A 23,396-nucleotide genomic window follows, 5' to 3' on the forward strand; every position below is an offset into this window, starting at 1 on the left:
GTACATGAGGGTGAGGCACATGGGGCAATATGAAGGCAGATGTAGCCAGAGAGGCAGAGCCAGACTAGGCATCAATTCATCTCTTTGGGAAACTTTCACTGAGCCAGGTTCTGGGGACCGAGGTGAACTAGTAGACACGATCCTCCCCATGGTGGAGATTTACTCTACGGGGCCTGCAGAATGTGGTAAGGAGCTTGGGCCTTCCCTCAGGGCTCTGGAGTGTTCTTAGACAGGAGTGACAGAATCAACCTGCAGTAGGAAGAGGCTGGGAGAAGGTGAGAAGAGAAGCAGGCAGCCCGGGGAAGAGGTACGCACCATTGGTTCAGAGACTGACCCTGCCTAGGCCTTGCTTATGGGACGTAAAAGAAAAACAAAGTTTTTCTATACTCTCACACACCACTTCTGACACCAAATATGTGGGATGTTTTTCCCCCCACGCCAAGCAATTCTCCAGTTCTCTGAAGACACCATCTGGGTGTCCTAGAATTTAATTCAGTTCTGGCTCTAACTACCCAGAGTTAGCGCAGACTGCACAGGTTAAGGGCTCAGTCCCACAAACTGCCCTCCATTTCGGATATCAGTCACAAGTCTGTCCTTCCCATACTTCTTTTTTTTTTTTTCTGTCTTTTTGTCTTTTTTTTTTTTTTCGTGACCAGCAACGGATCGCAACCCTCAGTGTTGCGCCCGTACCGGACCGGGACCGGCAATGGGATCGCAACCCTCGGTGTTGCCCCCACTCCTCGCTCAGCCAGTGAGCGGCCAGTCTGTATGTGGGATCTGAACCCTCGGCGGGAGCACCGCCGCGCTCCCAAGCGGTGCACTGTAGCAGTGCGCCACCGGGCCGGCCCCTTCCCATACTTCTTACTAGCCAGATATAAATCAGAGTTCCCACGACCCGGGTTTCTGTAATTTGCTAGAACAGCTCACAAAGCTCAGGGAAATATTTACCTATGTTTACCAGTTTGTCATAAAGGATGTTACAAAGGGTATAGAGGAATAACCAAATGGAAGAGACATGTAGGGCAAGGTATGGGGAAGGGGGTGGGGCTTCCATGCCCTCTCTGGGTGCGACTACACAGAGGTAGGTCCTGTCAACCCAGAAGCTCTCCCCATGGAGGTTCCATTATGTAGACATGATCAATTAAATCACCAGCCACTGGTGATCAAATTCAGTCTCCAGCCACCCTCCCCTCCCTGGAAGTTGGGGAGTGGGCTGAAAATTACAACCCTCTAATTATATAGTTAGTTCCTCCAGCAACAAGACCCCCTTCTCCAGGAGTCACCTCATTAGCATAAACTCAGGTATGGTTGAAAGGGGCTGATTACGGGTAACAACAGATGTTCCTGGCACCACTATCACTCGGGAAACTCCAAGGGTTTTAGGAACTCTGTGCCAGGAACCAGCACAAAGATCAAATATATATTTCTCACTGTACCAGAATATCACAGATGGAGAGGGGCACTATATCCTGGACTCCTGTATACACCGTACACTCCATCTTGCCCCAGCAGGAAACCAGAGGCAGAGGCTCAACCCCACTTTTGTCTTTGGCTTGGAAAAACAATCCAGGAAATTAGAAGCCTTTTTATTCCTCCCTATTTATGTCTTACTTTGGGAGTTAAGCTTCTTCTATCTCTACCTTTGCCCATAAAGGAGGGTGGGATGTGGGGGGAGCACAGCCCAACCACCCTAACCCCCTAGCGAGTACTTCCTCCAGGTTGGGATGGGGTGTCCTGTTAACACTTAAACCTGAGAGCTCGCACTGGGCACTGCTCCCATCCATCTGCCTTTCCCCAACCTCTGCCCTGCCCTGCAGGCTCTGTATCCGAGAAGGATGAGCACATTCACACCAGCAGCCAAGTCTTCTTCCACAGGGCAGAGAGCCAGGAGAATAAGCAGAGAGGGCACCCACCTGCCCCCCTACACCTGGGATTTGGGTGGGGTGGGGGAGTGGCACAGGTTGAGGCCCATCCCGATGCAGAAGCTTCTCCACACCTATCAGGAACCACATTAGTACCTCTTTAGCTTCTTCTCTGCTCTGATCCTGAGATCACAGAGATCTTTCTCTTCCTCCTCACCCACATCAGCCTCTCAACAGAGAAAAGCACCTTAGTGTCCTGGCTCACTCTCCTCTGAGCCTGTGCATGGCTGTTTCCTCTGCTTGAAAAAGTCTTCCCAATCTAGCCCACTCTTGTCTGGCCTTGCTATTCCTAAATGGTCAGGTAACCTCCTCTGCACCCTAAGGCCCCTGTGCTTTCCCATCATTGCACTCATCACTCTGGTAGAATTTGCCAGTAACTTATCTTCCTCCATTGCTAGACCCTAAGCTCCGGGTAGACAAGGACTTCATCTTGCCTGGGCATTACTATGTCTCCCATGCCCAGTCTAGTGCCTGGCACATATAAGTGCTCAGTAACTTTTGTTGAGCAGATGGATGAGACAGAAAGTCATCCGAGTTGGGTGAAACAAAAATTTCTGAAATCAAGAGCTTCTTTCCTGGAAGTGATGGAGAGGGGAGTTTTCAAACCTCACCAATAAGCAATCTCCTTGTGAACCCATCCCTGCCCCCTCCCAGTTTGGTGCTCTCTGGTCCCACATGGTTGGCTCTTCTCAGACCTTTGAGTAAAACACTGTTGTTCTAGCACCCTTTCTCCACCCCCAGGACCCTGAGGTCCCATCCTTTCCCAATTTGTACTTGCCTTCCCAGTTTTTTAAAGTCCTCATCCCACCACCTTGTATGTACCAGCTGTTTTGCTTTCCAAAGTGGAAGCACTCAGTCATCAGAGTCCTTCAGGGGCACAGGGGATCTGAATGCCTTTACAGCACAGTGTCTTTGACCTCAGCTCTGGCGTCTGACTGCCTGAGTTCAAATTCCAGCTTTACCACTCATTAGCCTGTGTATCCAAGCAAGTCACTTCACGTTTCTGCATTTGGTTTTTCATCTTTAAGATGAGACTATTAGGAGTATCTACTTTATTGGGTTACTGGAAAACTAACTGTGTCTATGTGTGTGGTAGCCAGCCTCCAAAATAGCTACCAATGAAATGCCCCTCCTGGTATTTGTACTGTTGTATAGCCCTTTCCCACAATGAATAGGGGTGATCTGTGTAATCAGAGACACTGCAGAAAGGATGGTATGTGACTTCCCACTAGGCTGTAAAAGACAGTATGGCTTCTGCCTCGCACTCTTGGATCACTCCATCTGGGGAAGCCAGCCACCGTGTCATGTGGACAGTTAAGCAGCCCTATAGATAGCTCCACAAGTCAAGGAACTGAGGTCTTCTGCCCACAGCCTCCACCAACTTGCCAGTCATGTGAGTGAGCCATCGTGGAAGCTGATAATCGAGTCCCAGTCAGACCTTAGACTTCTGCAGCCCTGACTGACATCTTGAATAACAACCTCATGAGAGACCTTGAGCCAGAATCACCCAGTTAAGCTGCTCCTGAATTTCTGATCCACAAAACTGTGAGATAATGCTTATTGTTTTAGGCTATTGAGTTTTGGAATGATTTGTTACATGGCTATAGATAATACAGTGCATAAAATGCTTAGAACGGTGGCTGACACCTTGTCCCTATGCATGTTAGCTGTCGTTAACTCTATTTTAGAGGTGGGAGGACCTAGGTTCAGGCTGGTGAAGTGATGTTCCTGGTGCACACAGCTGTGAAGCAACAGGGCCAGCATGTCATGAACCCAGGACATTTGATGTGAACTGCTAGGCTCCTTTTTCTGCTCCACCCTTCCAGTTATCTATTGTTGAGGAGTAATACCTGGTGGTATAGAAACAACTGTTTTATTATGCCCATGGAGATTGTGGATCAGGAATTCCAACAGGACACTATGGGGAAGGTTCATCGCTGCTCCAATGATGTCTTTGGCCTTAGATGGAAAAATAAAGGTCTGGGGGGGTGAATTCACAGCTGGGGGCTGTATTATCACTCATATGTCTGGCAGTAGATGCTGGCTTTTGGCTGAGACCTGTCCATGTGGACTCTTCCTGAAGCCTGGACCTCCTCTTAGATGGTGACTGGGCTCCACAGTGAGCATCCCAAGAGGCAGAGAATGGAAGGTGCCAGTTCTAATGGCCTGGGCCCAGGAAGTGGCACAGCATCACTTCTGCCATATTCTAGTGGTCAGTGAGTCACAGATCCCAGATCAGGGAAGGGATACATAGATGCTACCTCTCCATGGGAGGCATGCCAAGGAATGTGGGGGTCCTTTTTCAAAACTGCCACACCCACAGCAGCCTGCCTTGTTTGGTAAGGGCTCAGAAAAACCAGCCCTGCCCAGCTGGCCTCCTGTAGGTTGGCCTTATGTGCTCAGAAAAGAAACACAAACTCTACCAGCCTCCTGTGCCACATGCTCATGAAGAACTTACTGGGAATTGTATATCACATGTGTTCAGAGACGAGGCTGGAGCTGTCAGCTGCACGTTCTAGGGTCTACCATGTGCCAGGCACTATGGAAACAAAGATAATGAACCCTAGGCAGTGTTTTTTGTTTGTCTTGGTTTTTTTAAACGATATTGATTGATTGATTGATTGATTGATTGATTGCTGGCTGGCTGGTATGGGGATCCAAACCCTTGGTCCTGGTGTTATAACATGGTACTCTAACCAAGGTAGCTAATGAGCCAGCCCAGATAGTAGTTTTATAAGGCAGTTCATGGTCATGAGGGAAGGTGGGTGGAGAAACACCACCACCTTGATATAACAAGTGCCATAGTTGAGAGATGCCTAGGGTGAGATGCTCTACTCTGCCCCAGGGGCTCAGAGAAGGCTTCTTAGAAGAAGTCATATCTGAGCCAAAGGAGAAGGGCATCCCAGGTATAGGAACAAGCCTGGGAAAAGGCCAGGAGGCATGAGAAAACAAAGTGTTTGGGCAACTACAGGTGATTCAGTACAACTAGAAGTGATGGTTGTTGCGGGTAGGTTGGGGTGGGCAGTGCTGAGAGAGGAAGTTCTAGAGACACATAAGGGCCAGATTCCAAGAAGTATTACAAAGACAGATCACTGGTTAATGATGAGAAGTGGGTATGTGGGCATGAGAGGAAAAGGAAGAAAGAGGATGTCCACGATACAATTGGCACTGCCATTAAGGTTGAGAGAAATCACAGGAGGGAGGTGGGGTCAGGGAGAAAGATGAATTTGGACATGTGATGTCTGAGATGCCCCGTGGAATTCAAGTAGAGATTCCAGTTAGATCTGTGTTTGGACTGCTCTGGCCTGGGAAGCAGATAAGACAGTAACACAGGTGGGAGCTGCTGCTGGAGAGCTTTGAACGTCAGGATAAACAGAGACTAGTCTACATTCTGTTGGTGAGGAGGAGCTAGGGAAGGTCTTGAAGCAAGAGATAACGATGGCTAAACTTAATGCTCATTATATGTTGAGCACGGGCCCAAGCATTTTACATGAACTTATTTGGACTTCGCAACAATCTAGTAAGGTTAGGACTAGTGCATTTCATTGAATCTAAGATCTCATCAATTATAGTATATACCATTATTTTATGTATTGCTAAGAAAAAAGTACCATCAATTAAGCCATGGCGTGCCTTCAATTTAAGATACACTCTGGCTTCAGAGATGTTAAAAAGTAAAAAGAAAAATTATATTAAAAAAATAAAAAATAAAAAAAGCCACAGAAACAATGAAATACAATGTATGCCTAAAAGAAAAGGAACAGGCACAGAGAGGTTAAAAAACTTGTGCAAGGCCCAGGAAAGCCAGAGCCAGGATTTTAAGTCAGACAGTCCAACTCCAAAGCCCACATTCTTAACCACGATTTGATGCTGGACAGGTGGTTGTGAGCAGTGCTGAGTTTTAGGAAGACCAGTGTCGCCGCTGAGGGGGAAATGGATTTGAGGGGAGCAGGCAGAGTCAGATAGCACATCTGGGAGACTGGGATCCACTGTGAGACGGTTCTGGGGTGGGCTGGGGGCCAGGAGGGAATAGATAGCACAGAGGTCTCTCAAGAATTGGCAGGACTGGTTGACTTACTGAACAGTGGGTGTGAAAACAAGCACGACTCAAAACGTTAAGCCTGGGAAGAGGGTGGAGCAGGGGAGGGCACACCCAGCTACCACAGTCCAGAGGAGAGCTGTGATGCCCACTAGGCCTCATGTCTAGCTTAACATCAGCACAGCCAGGTTAAGCAACTGTCCCCTCCTTCTCCCCCTACCCTTTCCCTTTTCTGCTCCTGGAACTGAGCAGCGAAATTCCTCTCCTGGGAAGGGGTAAACATGACCGGGGTAAACATGACCACTATCATCAAAGGAATGTCTTGTGGACTGCGGTTACTGGCTTCGGGTTGGAGCGGTTGTGGAGATATAGTGGCGGCACTAATTAGAAGCCTATGCCCTGACCGACCAGGTGTTAGCAGACTATAAGGGCTGTGTCACCTTGCATACTACTAATGTCAAAGTTGCCCATTACTCTGCCAGACCCTCAAAGGCTTATAAACCCTTGCTATCCTTTGTTCAGGGGTACTGATCTCAGTCTCTCCTCCACGTTAGTGGAATAAAGCTTTTTGGCTGAAATGGCACCTGGCTCGGGTCTCTCTCCCTTTTCTCCATCTTGCTGAACCTAACACCTGCTCAGTCAGGAGGTGTGGCTTCTGCTCCCTTCTTGGGCAGTGGTGCTGCCTGGCACCTGGTAGGCACTCACTAAGTATGTGTCAAATGAATGGATGAATGAGCTTTATGACCTGGGCAAATTGTACGGTCTTGTATGATCTCTGGATCTCATTTTTTTCACGTGTAAAATGAAGGGATTGGGCTAGAATGTGGAAAACAAAAAGGCAGGTACTAAAATGGAAGAGATAGGAATTCCTCTCCCCATCCCCAGGGCCTACGTGGGCATCCATAGAACAGTGGTTCTAACCCTGACTGCACGTTATATCAACTGAGGCACCATATGAGACCACTTAATTCAGAATCTCTGGAGGTGGGGCCCAAGCATGGGAAGTTTTAAAGCTGCTCAGATGACTCTGGTGTGCATTCTGGTTGAGAATCCTTGCCCCAGAGTCCCCAGGCACCCAGTTTGAAAACCACTGAGCTAGGTGAGGATTGGGATCCCTTTCAGGCCTAGGTGCTTAGACTGGGACTTTTGGTTGGTAACAGGCCTCTCTTTTTGTGTTCCATCACCCAAACCAAAAATCATTTTTATTTATTTATTTTTCTGGCTGCTGGCTGAGTATGGGGATCCGAACCCTTGACCTTGGTGTTATCAGCACCGCACTCTCCCGAGTGAGCCACGGGCCGGCCCATTATTGACATTTTGGACAGGATAATTCTTTGCTGTGGGGGACTTTTCTGCGTATTGTAGGATGTTTAGCAGCACCTCTGGTCTCTACACACTGGATGCCAGTAGCACATCACCCCGCCACAAGTCAAAACAATAAAAAATGTCTCCATTGCTAAATGTCTACTGGGGTACAAACTGAGAATCACTGTGCCACTCTGAGAGTCTCCCGTCCTTCCTCTGCCCTCCCTAGTTGCAAGCAGACGCCAGGCAGGGGAGGACACCATTAGAGAGCAGGTTTAGTCGAGCCCAAAAGAGGCCCAAGAGGGCTTCGCAGTGTTAACACAATGGAAGGGTAGCATGCCAGCAGACTGACTGATGTGGTCTCACTCCAGAGGGAGGGAGTTCTCCAGAACACTCATTCCTGGATTCCCAATCAGTCACAGGAGAACACAGAGTAGCTTCTGGGGGAGACAGCCCTCGCTTCTGGGAACAGGCAGAAGGGGGTGTGGGAGTGGTGGGGCTGTGCGTAGGAGATTTTTTCCTTCTGTAGATATTTTCCTGGCATCGGTGATTGCCCTGTCGATTGGTTGAGTGCTGGAGGGGAGGAACTTTCCAGCTGTGGGTGCCTGGAGGCCATACGATGCTGGGATCATGGGGACGTCTAGGTTTTGGGGTCTAGAAGACTGAGCCTTTGGGGCTGGGACTAAGAGTTTGCTGATCCCCACCCCCAGGGGATGTGGAAGTTATGGGCACATCTCCTTAGAGCTGGGGCTGGGAGGTTGTCAGCCTCTTCACAAGTCACTTTTTGCTTGGAGGTGGCGGGACCTGAGGGAAGACAGAAGGTGGTAGACTGGGGAGAGTAAGGGAGGGGGGCTGGGAGGGATAGAGGGAGCATGGGCAGTGGAAATCACTGGGCGGGATAGGAGGCGGTGAGGCTGTTTCCTGCCCTCATGCCCCAACTCACTCCACCAGGAAGCTCAGGACACCCAGCAGGAGGACATTCCCGAAGACAGAGAGGAGCAGAATCCTGGCATCCCAAAGGTCGTGACTTCCTGCTGGGAACCCAGGAGGCAGTGAATGATCCTGGGGACCACATACCGACGCTGGGGGAGCCTAAGGGCTCAGGGATCTGGCTGGGGTGGGGCCAGGGTGGGGAGTAAGGACCTGGGAAGCAGCGTTTTCGGGGCCAGCAGGATACCTCGGTGCCCTCGCAGGTGGAGCAGTTGTACAGGATGGTGCTGCCCCCTGCAGGAGACAGCAGGAGCGGTGCCGTGGAGGGGGAAGCCCAGGCCTTCACACTTCCAGAGTACCCAACTTCCCTGCCCCCCGCCCCTGCACCCCACCCCACTGCCAGGCTCTTCTCTGGTACCCTGGAGGCCCATGTCTCCCATATCCTTGTTACCCCTTTCCTTTTCTACTCACGGCAGGCGGGAGCACAGAGAGCTGAAAGGAAAGACAAGGAAGGGGTGGGGGGGTGGATGAGCCGCTCAGCCACACCCCATTGCCCAAGATCCTAGGCACCCCTTGATGTTCTCCCCTCATCAGTACCTTCCCTGGTGGACTCAGGGAGCTTGGTCTTTTGAAGCCATTGCCAATAGGAAGGGAGAGCGGAGAGAGACCCTTTGATCTCTGGGGAGGCAGAGAGCAGATCCATTGCCCTGGGCCTGAACAGTGCCAGCTCACCCCACCCCCTCCCTGATCAGCCCTCCTGTCTCCACCTGCCCTCTGCCCTTCCCTGCCTCCCTACCCCCTCCTTGGTGTCCTCCCAAGCCCTTAGGTCTTGCCTTCCCCTTGACCTCACCCATGACCCTCAGGACTCTGTGAGTCTTCTCTGTGACTTTGTTCATAGACACCTCATCTGTGGAGACGGGCAAGGACCAGCAATTCCCTCGCCAGCCCAGAAGAAGGTTCTGGGGTCTCTCCTGACTTTCGGGGAACCAGAGCTCTCCCAAAGGAAGAGACAAGCGTGTCCAGCGTGGGCTTTGGATTGAGGCAAGGGCTGAGGACATAGCTGGGAAGTCACATGCTGCTCCCCTTGGGGTAGCAGGGTGACTTGCTGGGCCGGTCCCTGGATGTCTGCTGTTACCTAAGGCAAAGGCTGAGAAATTCTGGGAGGCCTCACATTCCTTCCACTGGGCCTTCATCTGGCTGCAGAGCCGAGTCAGGCGGCCTGACAAGTCGTGGGCTGGGAGGCGGCAGAAGACACAGGCCTGGGCAGCTGCCAGGAAAACCCCACCTAGTGCCAGAATCCACATCAGGCTCACTGAGGGGTGCGGTGGAAGCTGGCCCCACCTGGGCTGGGAAGGTCTTGAAAGGCTCTGTGACCATAGGTTCCAGCCCTTTGTCTGGAGGTTCTAGAATGTTCCAGAACAGTGCCATTGCTCCATCCTTGGCTGGGATAAAGCTGGGGCCCAAGAAACAGGGGACCAGAAGACATCTCTAGTAGGAGATGCACAGAGAAAGCAAGGCTTCTGTTGCAAGGAGGATAGCGCCCCCCAACCTGGCCCTCAGCAGCCTTTACAAGTTTGTGGTTCCAAAAGCAATTTTATTTTTCTTGTAAATCATGACCAGAGATAAATAATGAGTGATTCCCCCAGTGAAGAGGTACATGAGTATCCCATCTCTTCAGGGACCCAGAAATCCCATCCCTTCGCATATCCTCCCCCATTCTCCGAAACTCTTCATCTCCTCTCTGCCCTGCACAGCCTTGGGCCTTCCCCAGCTATCTCCTAGCAACAGACCCATGGTTGCCTCAGCAACAGAGAGTTCCAGACAGGCTTCAGAGGCCCAGCTAAGCCCAGTGACTTCTCTTAACCTCTCACCAGGAAGATCCTAGTGACTCAAACCCCAACAGGCCCCGCCTGCCTACATAGTGATGTGTGCACATAAATACACACACACACACACACACACACACACACCACACCTTTGACTAAGCTACTAATTCCCAATCACCTCACACACATACCACAGACACACCCCATGCCAGAAGTTTGCTGGGCAACCCCAAACAGGCCTGGACATGCAGAGATCACAGAAAGACCAGCACACAGACACGTAGCCAGCAACACCGGTGGAAATCAAGATGCCAGGTATCCATATGTCACTCAGACACACTAGCTGATGTGCACACACACATGAAGGAAATAAGGCCAGGACAAAGAAAGATACCACACTCCCCCCCATGACCAGCTCCATCATCAATACGAGATCCTTTAAAACACTTGGAATTCCAAAGGGTTGCTCCAGCCCCATTGCTAATGGGGATTCTCCTAGCTCCCTTATGCCAAACTAGGGAGGGGTGTGGCCTTTCTGTCTCCCTCAATAGGTGGCTTGGGACACCTCTTCCCATGTTCCAGAGTGTTCTTGCCTCTCATTGGTCGGACCAAGCCAAGCCACCCAGCTCCAGGAGGAGCAGCACGGTCTGGGAGACCATGTTAGAGCAATTCAAAGTCTCCCCTTTCCCCCAGACCTCAGAGGCCCTCCAGAGTTCTGCTAGGCCTACCCTGGGCAAAGAGGTGTTCCCCATATTTCAGACCCTTGAATACTGATCTCCAACCAAGGAGACACTGGAGGTCCCTAGCCTCAGGTGAGAACAAGCCAAGAGAACCTTTCCTGTCCCTCCCAGGATCAACACCCATCCAGACCCTCTGGAGCACTTATTATCCCTCCGTGTGCTCAGGTTTAGGAATTCTTGCCCACCTCTGGGCTCCAGTCAGGCACAGTGGAACCCCTGACTCTCACAGCTCCTGCGGCAGAGCTAGAAAGAGGCTTCAAGGGAAGCTTTACCCCTTTAGCTATCCCATTCCCTCTCCTCCCCACAATTAAAATGAGGGCAGCATCCTCAGTGCCGGACAAAGCGCAGAGATCTGGAGTTGAGCAGGTCTTCAGGGTCAGGGAAGACGGAGTCTAGGCGGAAGCCGTGCTCCAGAGCCACCCGCAGCACCTCCTCCAGGAAGCTCGGTGTGCTCACCACCTCCCTCCGCTCTCCTGGCCCTCCAGTCCACAGTGGCTGCAGCCCCAGTCTCCCATACTCCACGTCAGGGAGTTCCGCAGGGCGGGGGGCCCACTCCAGATGGAAATGTGGGCTCCCCTCTGCCTTGTCCCCATTAGCCACACCAAATCGGGCACGTAAGGCATCCAGACACTCAGGGTCGGTGCAGAATAGATTGGCTCGGTAGGTGTCCACGTGGACAGAGCTTAGCTCATAGTGGTGTGGGCCCTGGCGAGCAGAGAAGTGCACCAGGCGGGGACTGACATCTACATCTGCATGTAGCAGGGCAGCTGTGGGTGCAGGGGTCCCCCGAGAGGCCTCCAGCTCCCGCAGGGCATCCAGGAGGGGCTGGATCTGGTAGAAGTCAGCCTCTGCTCTGAGAAGTGCTGTCTCTCCATACCCACTGGGCAGGTCCAGGCGGCCCAGCCGCAGGAAATTGAGGATGTGCCGGAAGGCCTTGCCATCACGATCGATGAAGTAGTGGCCACCTCCTTGGGGGTTGAGGTTGGGGGGCATGGGGGTGCCGGCCCTAAACATGGCCCCCAGCATGGAGTCTGGGAAGCGGGTCAGGGTCTCCAACGTGGTGGAATATAGTGTTCCCCCCACATTCAGGGTCACAGGGCCCCCAAAAGAGGGGGGCGAAGAGGACACAGGAGGAGGGGAAATTTTGGTGAGTACAGGAGACACCGAAAGAGAAGAAAAGGCAGAACTTCCTGGGTGTGTGCAGAGTTGGGTCGTAGGGTTCAAACTCTCCCGGCTGGAGGCACAAGTTGGAGTGCAAGGCAGCAAGGTTTGGGGCTCACCCCAGCTACCTCGATGGCGGTGGTGGTGGTGGTGGTGGTGGTGGCTGGCTTCGGGGCACAGAAATCCCTGAAAGTTGAGGGAATAGATGAAAAGAGCAGAAGGCAGCCAGAGAGGAGAAGGGAGCTTTCGGTCAGTGATTCCTTCCCGTAGTCTTCAGACAGTGGATTTCCGAAATTCAACCAGCAGGTGACGGTGGCGAGCACAGGGCCGACTCTTTGAAGGGCCTGGATTCCGAGTCCCCGGACAAATAGCTGTCGCCGTGGGCGAGTCCACGCAGGGCTCCAGGGGCCAGTCAGAGGCCTGGCCTGGCTCGGCTCCAGGCGCGGGTCCCAGAGTTGGCCGGAGTCGATGGCGGAGCTGCCCTGTATCGGCAGGGGGGGCGATGATGCACGCTCAGTCCAAGCTGTGAGAGTGCAAGGGCTCTAATGGAAGCAGCCGGGAGTCTCGGGACCCGGGCGCCGCCGCCTTCCCCGGGTGTCGCCGCAGCCGCTGAGGTCCTCTCCGCCCCCAGGAAGTGGCCTCAGGGCAGCGGCCGGGGGCCCTTTAAGAGACAGCCCCGCCCCCTGGCGCCCCGCCCCCGCAGGGTTCCCGCGGCTCCGGCGGAGGTGGGAGCCGAGCGTAGCGTCGCGAACGCGAGAGACAGGGCAGACTGGCTGGGCCGGCGGAGGTGGGGTGACTCAGGCGCGTCGCCCCGGATGTGGCCGCGACAGCCCCGCCGCCCCCCAGGTGTGTCCGACCTCACGTCTGCCGCTCGTCTGGGGCCTGAGTCTCCAATCCCTCCCCTCAACGAGCCCCTGCGGTCCCGAGCCGGGGGGCCGGTTCCCTCCCAGTGGCGCCGTGGGGAGTTCCCGAGGGGGCGGGTGCTGAGCCGCCGCATTCCGGGGATGCCTCCGGGCCGGGGGCGCCCGAGCGAGCTCTCTCCATCACGGCGCGGTGCCAGCTCCCCCTAAAGGAAGGCCGGCTCCCGCCCCACGCGGGCGGCCTCTCTCCGGCGGGACGGGTCTGGCCACGTCGCCTGAGCCCGAGAGCCCCGCCCCACAGCCGCTAGGGCGCTAGGGCTGAGGCCGAAGCTGCCACCTCACTCTCTTGGGAGTCGCCTCTTGTGTGACTCGGACTCCCAACCGCTCCCCGCGTCCCGGGAGCCGCAGCGCCCAACACCCTGCCGGGCCCGAAGGTGGCGCCCAGTAAATGAACTACGAGGGGAGGGCAAAGCACAGAAACTTTAATGGCGAAGGAGCCAGCGGTGGGCAGGGGAGGGTTCGGGGGCGGGCCCCAAAGGCCGGGGATCAAAGCGTGTGGAGGTCGTGACTGCGGCGGCTCAGCTTTTCCGGGTCGTCTGACGCCATGAGGGAGAAGTCGCGGAAGATGTCGAGATACGTCTCATCTCCTGAGGGGGAGGAAGGAAGGGCTGCGGAGGCCGCGGCTGGGCCCTATCGCGGAAGAGCGCGATTCGGCGGCCGGGCCAGCCGGTGACAGCCCGCGCTCAGAGCGAGGGTTGAGCGCCTCGCCCTCGCCTGTTCCTTGCTCTGTTCCCAGGGCCTGGCACGTCGGATGCGCCCAATACATAGTTGTTGAATAAATAATGGAATTAATGCAGTTGGGCACGAGGGGGACAGGTACCAGGGGCCAGAGTTTAAGTGTTGGGCCTGAGGGGTGGGTGGGTGGATACTTTACCTGCCTGGCCCTGAGCCGCTTCAGCCTCCCTCATCTTTGCCAATCGCAGCCTGAAGGGGAGGGAATTGACATGAATGACATTCTCCTCGCTCCCCCTCCCCGACTTCACACCCTTTGAACTGGGTTGTTTCATTCTTCTGCCTTCCAGGGTCTAGTGCTTAAAAGACGCCTGACAGCAATGCTGATGCAGGAATGACGCCCCTCAGGATGAACTCGCCATCCTCGGACCCTACCTTCCTATTCCATGACCCGATCCACACTTAGAGCATCCTTTCTCTCGCCGGGGTCCAGGCGCTGGCCCTTGCCCCTCCCTGGCTCCTGTCTCTGCGTCAGTCCCGCCCAGAATAGATGGTCCAAGCACTAGCCCCGCCCCTTCAGGCATTCTCACAGCGTGACGATGTCAGCGTTGGCTGTTTCCATGGCGATGGTCAGAGGGTCCCTGCCTTCAGAGTCCCGAGCCCCAAGATCAGCCCCCCGTTTCAGGAAGAGGCAGGCAAGCCTGGAGAGGACAGACAGGTTCAGCTGCCCCCCACTCCGGAGCCTTCCTCCCCATGGCCATCAACCCTGCCGCCCCTACCCGGTGTGGCCAAGAATGGTTGCATGGTGGAGAGGGCCCCGGCCTGCACTGTCCGCTTGGTTCACATTCGCTCCGTTCTGGAGGAGAAACTCACAGGCCAGAAGAGAATTCTGCATGGAGAAGTAGAGAAGGAGGATTGAGGATGGCATCTTGGGAGGTGGATTTCAAGATGTTTTAGGGTGGGGGTCAGTTCAGAGGGTGGGATATGGTAATCGGGAGTGTGGGGGACAGTACAGATAAGTGTCAGGCTTGGTTCTAGCTCTTCACGTGCATTCATATGTTAAATCCATAGTACAACCTTATGAGGTATGTTATCCCTATTTTACAGATGAGGAGATTGGGGCACAGACAGGTTAATTCGTTCAGTCTTCTGTAAGTGTTGAGAACCTGGATTCAAATAAGTTCTCTGCCTCCAAATCACACGCTCTTAGAAACCAGTTTATATTGCTTCCTACAGAGTAGGGGTGTCCCAGGGAGCAGATGTGGGGGAGGAGGAGTTAAGGGCTGGGCCCAAATTCAGAAGTAGGAGATAGAGAGGGGGAGCCTTAGGGTGGGGTGGGGAAGTTGGCAAGGCTCTCACAGCAGCTGTGGCCTGAATCAGCGGTGTGGCATTCTCCTGACTCCCATTGACCCAGTTGACATCAGCCCCATGTGCAAGAGCATCTGCCATGGTGGGAAGGGATGGAGGATGCCCAGCGGCTCGAAACAGCAGGGCACCAGGGTGCAGGCTTCCCAGGTCATCAGAGGGGGGCTCTGTTAGGGGGATTTATTTCTGTTAGTGGGAATCAGCTCTGAGTCGGGAAGAAAACCCTCAACACAGTCCCCTGATACTGTAATGGGAAAGGTCACTTCTAAATTTGGGGGAAGCCTTTGTGACTTGGGACTGTGGTGGGAGATGGAGTGATGTGGGCGTGGGTATGTGTAAATGGATGTAAGTATGTAGGGCCCATGGGTGTAGGGGATAGACTGCATCATTGACCTCATCCTGTCCAACCAACCTGACTGGCTGGATGTTACAGGTGAGCTGACTGTCCCTGACACTCAGCCTCAGCTTTCGACTCTCTCTGCTCCAGCCAAACTCACACCCTTCTTAGGCCTTTGGAGATCCCAGGCTCATTCCCACTCCTGCCTTTTCTCATGCTGTGACACCCCTTATGTAGCCCTCCCTGCCTACTCCCAGCCCCAGGCTCCTCCCCATTCTTAGTGCCCCACACCACTGTAATCCCTTGAAACTGTAGTCTGGTCCCTCCAACGTTCTCAAGGCGAAGGCCTGGGCCTCATACTCTGCCTCCCTGTGGGGCCGGGCACAGTGCTGAGCACACAGCCCACACTCAGTGAATGCCCAACCAACCCTATACCTGGCTTGGATTTGTAGCTCCCTGGCTGGGGCCTGATGGAAGGCTTTGGGGGCACAGGAGGCTGCCCCCTTGGGGGCCCCCGGCCACCTCTTCGCCCTCGAATCTCAGGAAGTTTGGTCAAGAACTTCTTCTCCACGTATTTGGCATGAATCCAGGCCTCCTTCTCCTGTCTGGGGAAGGGGGAGAAGGGAACAATTTTCTCTCTTCCCATCCCAGGTGCCCCTACCTGTCCCCCCAGGGAGGGGAGCCCAGGCACCTCCACCCCAACCTCACCGGGAGCAGCTGGGCCCTGGCTTCTTCACCGCCATGGCCTCCACACGGGCTTCATAGATCCGGTTGATGACGACATTTCCAAGCTCGCACATAAGCTTCGGGAGGCCCAGGCAGAGGCAGAGACAGACAGGTAGGGTAGCGGGTGAGTGTCTGAGCCCTCAGGGTTCTTCAATGCTTTGTCCTCACCCCCAGTCTTCACAATATGCCAACTTACCTTCACTAGTTCCGGCTCCCACGAGTCAAGGGTCAGAGACCGGACTTTGGAGAAATGAACACCAAGGCTCCTGGGGGGCCAGAGGAAGAGTCAGGCCCTCTGTGGGGCAGTGGTCTGGAGAGGCTCATGCTGAGGAGTTGGGCAAGGAGGCTGGGCAGCTGGGGCCATGGAGCCTTTACCTGTTCTGGCCGGATCCTGCCTGCTCACCGTTCCTTCTCCCTTTCTGTGTTTCATTTGGAGGCCCTCATCCTCTCTAGCCACCTCCCTTCTCTCATGACACTTTGGCCTGGATCACTCTTCCCATGTCATCCCTTTCCCTCTTTCCACCTGACTGACTGAGGGTGAGAGCCTTATAGACTTACTAAGGCCCCACAGCCTCTCCTCTCTTTGGTCTTCATTACCTGCCCCTGCCCTCCCAGCAGTCCTGACCCCACACTTCCTCCAATCAAGCCAATAAACTCTTCTGTGTCTCCCAACCCTGACCAGACTACCTTGTGCCCCAGAGGCTCAGCCCAAGCCTGGTTCCCAGTGACAGAGCCAGAATCTAGGAGAGGAAGCCAGGGCAGGGCAGGAGGAGAGAGGCCTGTGGTGGGCTCTATCTTGGGGGCTGCACTGCAGCCTGAAGGAGCAGGGCCCATGCTTGGGGCCTTGGGGAGTGACCTGTGGATGCCGGAGCACTGAATGCATAGGGTAACACCAAGGTTGATGCTGGCCCACTCCGGAGCTGGCTCCCGGCAGTCGCAGCACTGAGCATTGCCATCCACACTCTGCAGTTGGGCGGCCACATGCCCAACTCCCCCAGGCTCCCTTCCCCTGGCCATCCCACCACAGCCCAGGGTGGCAGCAGAGCCTATGGCCAGGTGTCCTGAGACCTGGGGGAGACAGAGGAAGAAAGGGTGGCCAGAGGACCTAGGGTAAGGGGTACCCATCTCGCAAGGCAGCCTGGCCCTACATCCGCATGTTAAAGTACCTGGCCTGGCCCCCGGGGGCTGTCATCAAGGCGAGCTTGGCTGAAGGCAGAGGCGATACTGCTCTGCACAGCACTGACCCACAGCTGCAGGAGGCGCTCTGAGTCAGCCTGGAGGAGGCAGGACCTGGGCAGGAGGGGTGGGGAGATGGGGGTGGGGTCTGAGGCCTGGGAAGCAGCATGGCAAGTTGACAGGCTGACATTCAGCCAGTGTTCCACTGGTTCCAGTCGTATTGAAATACTTCTGTACCAACTCGCAATAGCCTCCTAAATATCCCCCATGACCATGTACCCTCCCCCCAGGTTGCTCCCCCAATCCAGCCACCAAAAGGTTAAGGCCTGGAGCTGCATGCGGGTCCTCCATTGTGACTGGCCCTGCCTTTCTATTTGGTAAATATTTAGAGATATTAGAGTATCACCCCTGGGGATTGCACTCACTTGCTGGTGGACACCACCTCAAAGCAGAACCGCCTTTCCAAGTCAGGACAGAGCTTCACTGTGCAGAGACGAAGGTCGTCCACCACCACAGTCACAGGGTCCTGGCAGGAGGAGGTGATAAGGGGGTAGCCATCCAGCCAGCCACAGGCAAGGGCTGAGTGTTCCTGGGGCCCAGACATCCAGGACCTGGGCCTACCCACCTTGTACTTCTTCTGATAAACCAGTTGGTTGCTCTGAATGGTGAACCAGCGTCTGCAAGAATGGAAATAGTTATGGGCGGCATGGGCTCAAGATGAGGCTCAGGACAGGGACAAAGGGAGGGTGTGACTTTTGCCCCATAGGATCTGGTTGAGAGGAGAGAGACCTGGGCTGACCATCCCATGAAACATTCCAGAGAAGGGTGGACTGTTGTACAGATTGACAGACTGGAACATCTAAGGGGTGCTAGTCACATCTTAGACAACCAAGATTTGATATATTTATGAAGACAAGTTTCCAGCAGATGGCAGTAAAATGCTTTTCCTAATAAAGTAAGTCTATTGCTATCATAGCTGCTGGCCAGTACAGGGATCATACCCTGGACCTTGGGGTTATCAGCACCATGCTCTAACCAACTGAGCTAACTGGCCAGCCCTTTTTTAAAAAAAATTGGCCCGTTTCTATTTATTTTTTATTTGGCAGCTGGCCACTATGGGGATCTGAACCCTTGATCTTGGTGTTACAACACCATGCTCTAACCAACTGAGCTAACTGGCCAGCTTCCTATAATTTTTGACAAGTAAAAGTATCTTGGGGAAGGGGCTCCATTTTCTTTTTTTGTGTGTGTGGCTGGCTGGTACAGTGATCTGAACCTGTGACCTTGGTGTTACATGGCTGAGCTCTAACTGACTATTTTCTAATTTGCACAAAGATCCCATATGGGCTAACAGTGCCCTTGAAAGGCTAAGAGTCAAGTCAGAGCATGTCATCATCCTGCTGCTGACCCTGTGGTGGCTCCTCATTTCCCTCAGAGTAGATCCCAAGTCCCTACAAAAAGTCTCCAAGGCCTTGTAATTATTCACACCCCCATGAGTTCCAACTTCATCTACTACTTCCTCCTCCCTCACTCCACCCACATGCATGGTTCCCCTCTGTTCTTCAGACACCCCAGGTATCTAAGGGCCTTGGTGCTGGCTCTTCCTCCTGCCTAGAACATTCTTCCCCCAGATATCTTTCAAGCCTGCTCAGAAGTTGCCTTCTCATAAGGTATACCCTGACCCACTATTTACTTATTTATTTTTATTTTTTTAAAAATTTCTTTTTTTTTTTGGCAGCTGGCTGGTATGGGAATCCAAACCCTTGACCTTAGTGTTATCAGCACTATGCTCTAACCAAGTGAGCTTATGGCCAGCCCCCTGACCCACTATTTAAAATTGCAATCCCAGGCTGGCCCGTGGCTCACTTGGGAGAGTGTGGTGCTGACAACACCAGGTCAAGGGTTAAGATCCCCTTACCGGTCATCTTTTTTAAAAAATTAAAAAATAAAATAAAATTGCAATCCCAGGCTGGCCCGTGGCTCACTTGGGAGAGTGTGGTGCTGACAACACCAGGTCAAGGGTTAAGATCCCCTTACCGGTCATCTTTTTTAAAAAATTAAAAAATAAAATAAAATTGCAATCCCTACTCAGCTCTCCACATCTCTTGCTTTATTATTTTTCTCCTATAATATTACTACCTCCTAAGATAACACATAATTAGTTATTTTGCCCATTATCTGTCTTTGCTGAGGGAATATAAACTCTACAAAGGCAGAGGGAGTTGTCTGTTTTTCCTTGCTGTGTTTAGCACACTCTAACCACTCAAAAATATTTAGTGGGGAAGGTTTGGTTGATTGGGGTGTCTTCTCCTCACCTGCTCCAGGTCTTAAATGCGTTGCTGGCCCGTTTGAAGAGATGTCCTTCCATGACTAGGCCACCAGGCCCCTCCCTCAGGCTCGGCTCTGGCTCCTCCCCACCCAGCTCCTGGGAGCATGAGAGGGTCAAAGGGCGATTAAGGTGGGCAGAGACCAAAGCCACAGGCCTGTCTGCCTCCTGCCCACAGTCCCAGACCTCACCTTCTGTTTCAGCAGCACATGTCTCTGCTCCATGTCCCTCTTCTCTCGTGCTGAATTCAAGACCAGCTGGTGCAACTGGGCATAGGAGGGACATCTCAGAATCCCCTAACGCCCCTCCACCGTCTGCCTGTCCCCTGGAGCCCTACCTGGGCACCCAACTCCTTGCGATACTGGGCCAGCCGGCTCAGCTCCTCGTGGCCCTGCTGGAAATGGGTAGCCTGGGCTTCCACCAAACGCAGCACCTGGGGGACAAGGCAGGCAAGGGGCAGAGCTCAGGAAGGACCCCTCTCGCTGTCTTCCTTTCTGTTCTCTGTCAGCAGGCTCCTTTCCACCTAACCCTCGCCCACCACAACTCACAAACTCCATGATGTCAAACTTCCTCTTGTCCTCAATCACATTGATCTGAGGGCCCAAAAAGACCTTAGGTCAGTCTTGAAAACACAGCACTCCCTCCCATTGCACACCAGGGACTCCCCAGCCTCAAGGTGACACCTGAGGCTATGGTGCCCCAGGAGGACAGAGTGGGACAGGCACCTGAAGCGCATAATCCAATGCCCGTCCCCGGTACCCAGCTCGAGCAGCCCTCAAAGCAGCTCCTGCCTCTTCTGCCTCCTGAGCCCGGCGCCTGGGGACCTCTGCGTTGTGGGTAAGAGCAGCCTCCAGGCTCTCAGCCCCCCGCCAGAAATCCCGGCGAGCCTCTCGGAAACCCCGGAGACCTCTGGGGGTGGGGAGATAACACAGGATCACGGATCACTCCACCTGCCCCCAACAGAGAATTCCCAGGAGAAGGCCCACCGATCCAAGGGGATCCTTGGGATGGAGGGATAGAAGTCAGGCAACCAAAAACCCCTAATCTCATAACTCCTTCATTTGGGGAGGCCCTGTGGTAATGGGAAGAGGGCAGAAGGGCTGGTTTCTGGGAAATAAGGCCCCTCCCTTCCATCTCACTCTTTGACCAGCGTCTGGATTTGCTGCTGCAGTGTGTGTTGGGTGGCATCTAGAAACTCCTGGGGAAAGCAGAAATTGGCAAGTGGGGGTCAGGACAGCAGACAACCTTGCCTCCTGCCCCCTCCAACCGCCCAGTCCTACTTTCCCCCACTCACCGCGTGGCTGTTCAGCTTGTGGTTCAGGCTCACAGTGAATTTATCCAGACACTCCTAGGCAAGAAGAGAAACAGAGCACCAAGCATGGGCGGGGGTGGGGTGGGGTGAAGTGGGTAGGAGCCTCCCAGCTCTAGACCCAGCCTGCTTTGGCTGTCTTGGATAGCAGCCCCAGCCCTGCTCTGACCAGGGACCTGCAGACCCCAGGCCAGCCCTGCTCTTCCGCAGCATCTCCTAACCCCAGACCCCATCCCACCCTGGTTCAGACCTTCCACATACCGCCATCATGGGCTCTGGTGGACCCAGGCGGGCCAGATCACAAATGCCAACAATGAAGGCACGGCTGGCAGCAAGGTAATGGCGCCCACTTTCCAGGAGGCCAGTGCCCAGCTTGAGGAGCTGGGAAAGAATGAGGGCAATAGGGAGTTGTGCTGTCAGCCACCACACCAGTGATGCCCCCCACTCCTGCCCCACTTCCTCCCCCCTTGCCCAGGGCTGTGCTCCCCCTTTCCGGCCTGGTTTCATCTACCCATCCCTTCAGCCCAGTCCAGCTCTCCCTGTTTCTAACACACACCTGGTGTGTTCTCATCCGTGATTCTTCGCTCCCTCTGCCCTGTGCCTGAAACAAAATTCCTGCCCATTCCTCCTTAAGCCAAAGCCACTGTCAACTTTACCACCAAAATGTCTTTCCCTGCTCTGCCCACCTGCTTGGATCCAGAGCTCTCCAGAAACTCCCGTCCTCCTGCACTGTCTGGTTCACAGGATGAATTCTCTACATGGATGGTATTAAAATCTACAGTATTTGCCATCTGGAGTTTTCCCATTCTGCGTTCATAGAACATTCCCTCATAGATATTGTTCTTCTAGGCCACAGGGTCAGGGCCAGCATGGGATGCTAGGCGCTCCTGGGGCCCATCCTATCTGGTTCCCTCAGTTGACAAACAAAGAGACTTGATAAACCAGGGGGCAGTGGCTGGCCTGGGGAGGGTCTCTCTGGAAGAACTAGGTGGCTGAGACAGACCCAAAATCAGTCTCCTGACCCCTGGATTTCATTACCTGCAGGTCTACAACTACGCTGCCCCTGGGGCAATACCACTTGGCTCTGGCCTGAATCCCTATATCTGAAATGGAGTAAGTATGGAGCCCTTCAGGTGGGCCCAGGGTGGCAGGAGACCACCAGGAGGGTTCCTGAGGAAACCCAGGGCAGCAGAAGCTCAGAAAGTGTGGGCTACATAGGTGTTCAGTGCAGTTTCATCGAACAGAAAAACATTTTGGAGTGCTTGTGGAGGCTTCAGGGCAATACAGCTTGACTTGAAGGTGGCTGGCAAGATCAGTAATAGCCAGGAAACCGACTAAGATGAAATCTTATCAGACATCACCATGGGGTGTCTGTGACAAGGGACAAGGATGCTCACAATGTGCTGTGTGGATCTGGGGAGCTGAGTGTTTAGTTTTTTCCTTATCTACCGCAGTCCCTCCCTTATGGGAATAGAGGACTTCTGTAAGACTGAACCAGTAACAGGTACACCCATACAATAGAACAGTACTCAGCAATGAAAAGGAATGAACTATCCATATGTGCAACAAGTTGTATAAACTTCAAGGGCATTATTCTGAGTGAAAAAAAAAAAAAAGGCAATCTTGAAAGTTGCATTTATATAGCATTCTAGAAATGACAGAAGTGTGGAGATGAAGAACAAATCAGTGGTTGCCCTGGATTAGAGAAGGGGGTGGGATCACTACAAAGGATAGCAAAAGGAGTTCCTTTGTGGTGACAGAAATTTTGTATCTTGAATGTGGTGGTAGTTATACAAATCTATATGTCATAAAGTGCCATAGTATTATACACAAAGACATACTTCCCCCCACCAAAAAAAGAGTATATGCAAAATATAAAATCAGAGTAAAGTCTATAGACTTTATTGTTAATTGTACTGTGCCAATACTAATTTCCTGGTTTTAAACAGAAAAAAATAATTAATTTCCTCATTTTGATAATGTACTAGAGTTGTACAAGATATCACCATTGGGGGAAGCTGATGATGGGTACATGGATCCTCTCCTTACTATTCTTGAGAGTCTATAATAAACTAAAAAAAAAAAAAAGTTTAATTAGAAAAAAAATATAAGATGATCACCTACTAGCTTTCAGGCCCTGGCATAGGCACTGGGGACTGAGCAAAAATAAGACATAGAAGTCTCTCATGGAGCTTACATTCTAGTGGGGAAAAATAGACAAGAAAAAAACTGGCAAGTGTGATGAACACACACTAAGGTGACCCCCAATGATACACATCCTTGTATAATACCCAACCCTTGAGTGTGAGCAAGACCTGTGACTTGCTTCTAACCAATGGAATACAGTAAAGGCAGTGGGATGGCAGCCCCATGGTTAGGGTACACCATGTGGCAGAGCTGATGGACATCACTCCTGTGGTTACATCGCAAGATACAGATGGTCCCCCACTTACAGTTTTTCAACTTTGTGATGGGTTTGTTGGGGTATGAAATGCATTTTCTTTTTTTTTTTCCCTTTTGTCTTTTTTCGTGACCGGCAATGGATCGCAACCCTCAGTGTCGCGCCCGTACCGGACCGGGACCGGCAACGGGATTGCAACCCTCGGTGTTGCACCCGCACCTCGCTCAGCCAGTGAGCAGCC

The 23,396-nt window shown here is 53.2% G+C and overlaps 3 protein-coding genes and 1 long non-coding RNA gene across 4 annotated transcripts in view; 1 reads left to right on the plus strand and 3 right to left on the minus strand.

The window, feature by feature from the left end:
* Positions 1 to 7,976: 7,976 nt before the first annotated feature.
* On the minus strand, positions 7,977 to 9,518 carry TMEM95 (transmembrane protein 95). Its single transcript, XM_008573874.1, has 7 exons — positions 9,332 to 9,518; positions 9,047 to 9,103; positions 8,794 to 8,874; positions 8,668 to 8,688; positions 8,410 to 8,490; positions 8,210 to 8,297; positions 7,977 to 8,070 (listed from the first exon to the last, which is right to left on the minus strand). Exons 1-7 carry the CDS (start codon positions 9,498 to 9,500, stop codon positions 8,037 to 8,039), a joined length of 531 nt encoding a protein of 176 aa, XP_008572096.1. The 5' UTR covers positions 9,501 to 9,518; the 3' UTR covers positions 7,977 to 8,036.
* A 251-nt stretch (positions 9,519 to 9,769) lies between these two features.
* On the minus strand, positions 9,770 to 12,491 carry KCTD11 (potassium channel tetramerization domain containing 11). The gene has a single exon (XM_008573875.1). It carries the CDS (start codon positions 11,786 to 11,788, stop codon positions 11,090 to 11,092), a length of 699 nt encoding a protein of 232 aa, XP_008572097.1. The 5' UTR covers positions 11,789 to 12,491; the 3' UTR covers positions 9,770 to 11,089.
* Positions 12,492 to 13,244: 753 nt separating this feature from the next.
* The window catches only part of ACAP1 (ArfGAP with coiled-coil, ankyrin repeat and PH domains 1), a 12,598-nt gene continuing 2,446 nt past the window's right edge, over positions 13,245 to 23,396 (minus strand). The window contains exons 3-22 of the mRNA XM_008573877.1: positions 21,016 to 21,135; positions 20,740 to 20,793; positions 20,585 to 20,643; positions 20,171 to 20,354; positions 19,994 to 20,038; positions 19,783 to 19,878; positions 19,637 to 19,711; positions 19,435 to 19,544; positions 17,745 to 17,796; positions 17,545 to 17,645; positions 17,110 to 17,233; positions 16,800 to 17,011; positions 16,140 to 16,209; positions 15,926 to 16,020; positions 15,653 to 15,822; positions 14,875 to 15,047; positions 14,295 to 14,404; positions 14,106 to 14,216; positions 13,718 to 13,767; positions 13,245 to 13,430 (exon numbers count right to left, since the gene is read on the minus strand). Of these exons, the coding sequence (XP_008572099.1) occupies positions 13,330 to 13,430; positions 13,718 to 13,767; positions 14,106 to 14,216; positions 14,295 to 14,404; positions 14,875 to 15,047; positions 15,653 to 15,822; positions 15,926 to 16,020; positions 16,140 to 16,209; positions 16,800 to 17,011; positions 17,110 to 17,233; positions 17,545 to 17,645; positions 17,745 to 17,796; positions 19,435 to 19,544; positions 19,637 to 19,711; positions 19,783 to 19,878; positions 19,994 to 20,038; positions 20,171 to 20,354; positions 20,585 to 20,643; positions 20,740 to 20,793; positions 21,016 to 21,135 (2,112 nt within the window). The 3' untranslated portion in view covers positions 13,245 to 13,329. The remainder of the gene's footprint in view (positions 13,431 to 13,717; positions 13,768 to 14,105; positions 14,217 to 14,294; positions 14,405 to 14,874; positions 15,048 to 15,652; positions 15,823 to 15,925; positions 16,021 to 16,139; positions 16,210 to 16,799; positions 17,012 to 17,109; positions 17,234 to 17,544; positions 17,646 to 17,744; positions 17,797 to 19,434; positions 19,545 to 19,636; positions 19,712 to 19,782; positions 19,879 to 19,993; positions 20,039 to 20,170; positions 20,355 to 20,584; positions 20,644 to 20,739; positions 20,794 to 21,015; positions 21,136 to 23,396) is intronic.
* On the plus strand, positions 15,972 to 16,615 carry LOC103591427. The gene is made up of 2 exons (XR_550573.1): positions 15,972 to 16,055; positions 16,149 to 16,615. It is a non-coding gene; the product is annotated as an uncharacterized LOC103591427 (long non-coding RNA).

Source organism: Galeopterus variegatus, unplaced genomic scaffold (assembly GCF_000696425.1).
Source record: "Galeopterus variegatus unplaced genomic scaffold, G_variegatus-3.0.2 Scaffold970, whole genome shotgun sequence".
NCBI classification, from domain to species: Eukaryota; Metazoa; Chordata; class Mammalia; order Dermoptera; family Cynocephalidae; genus Galeopterus; species Galeopterus variegatus.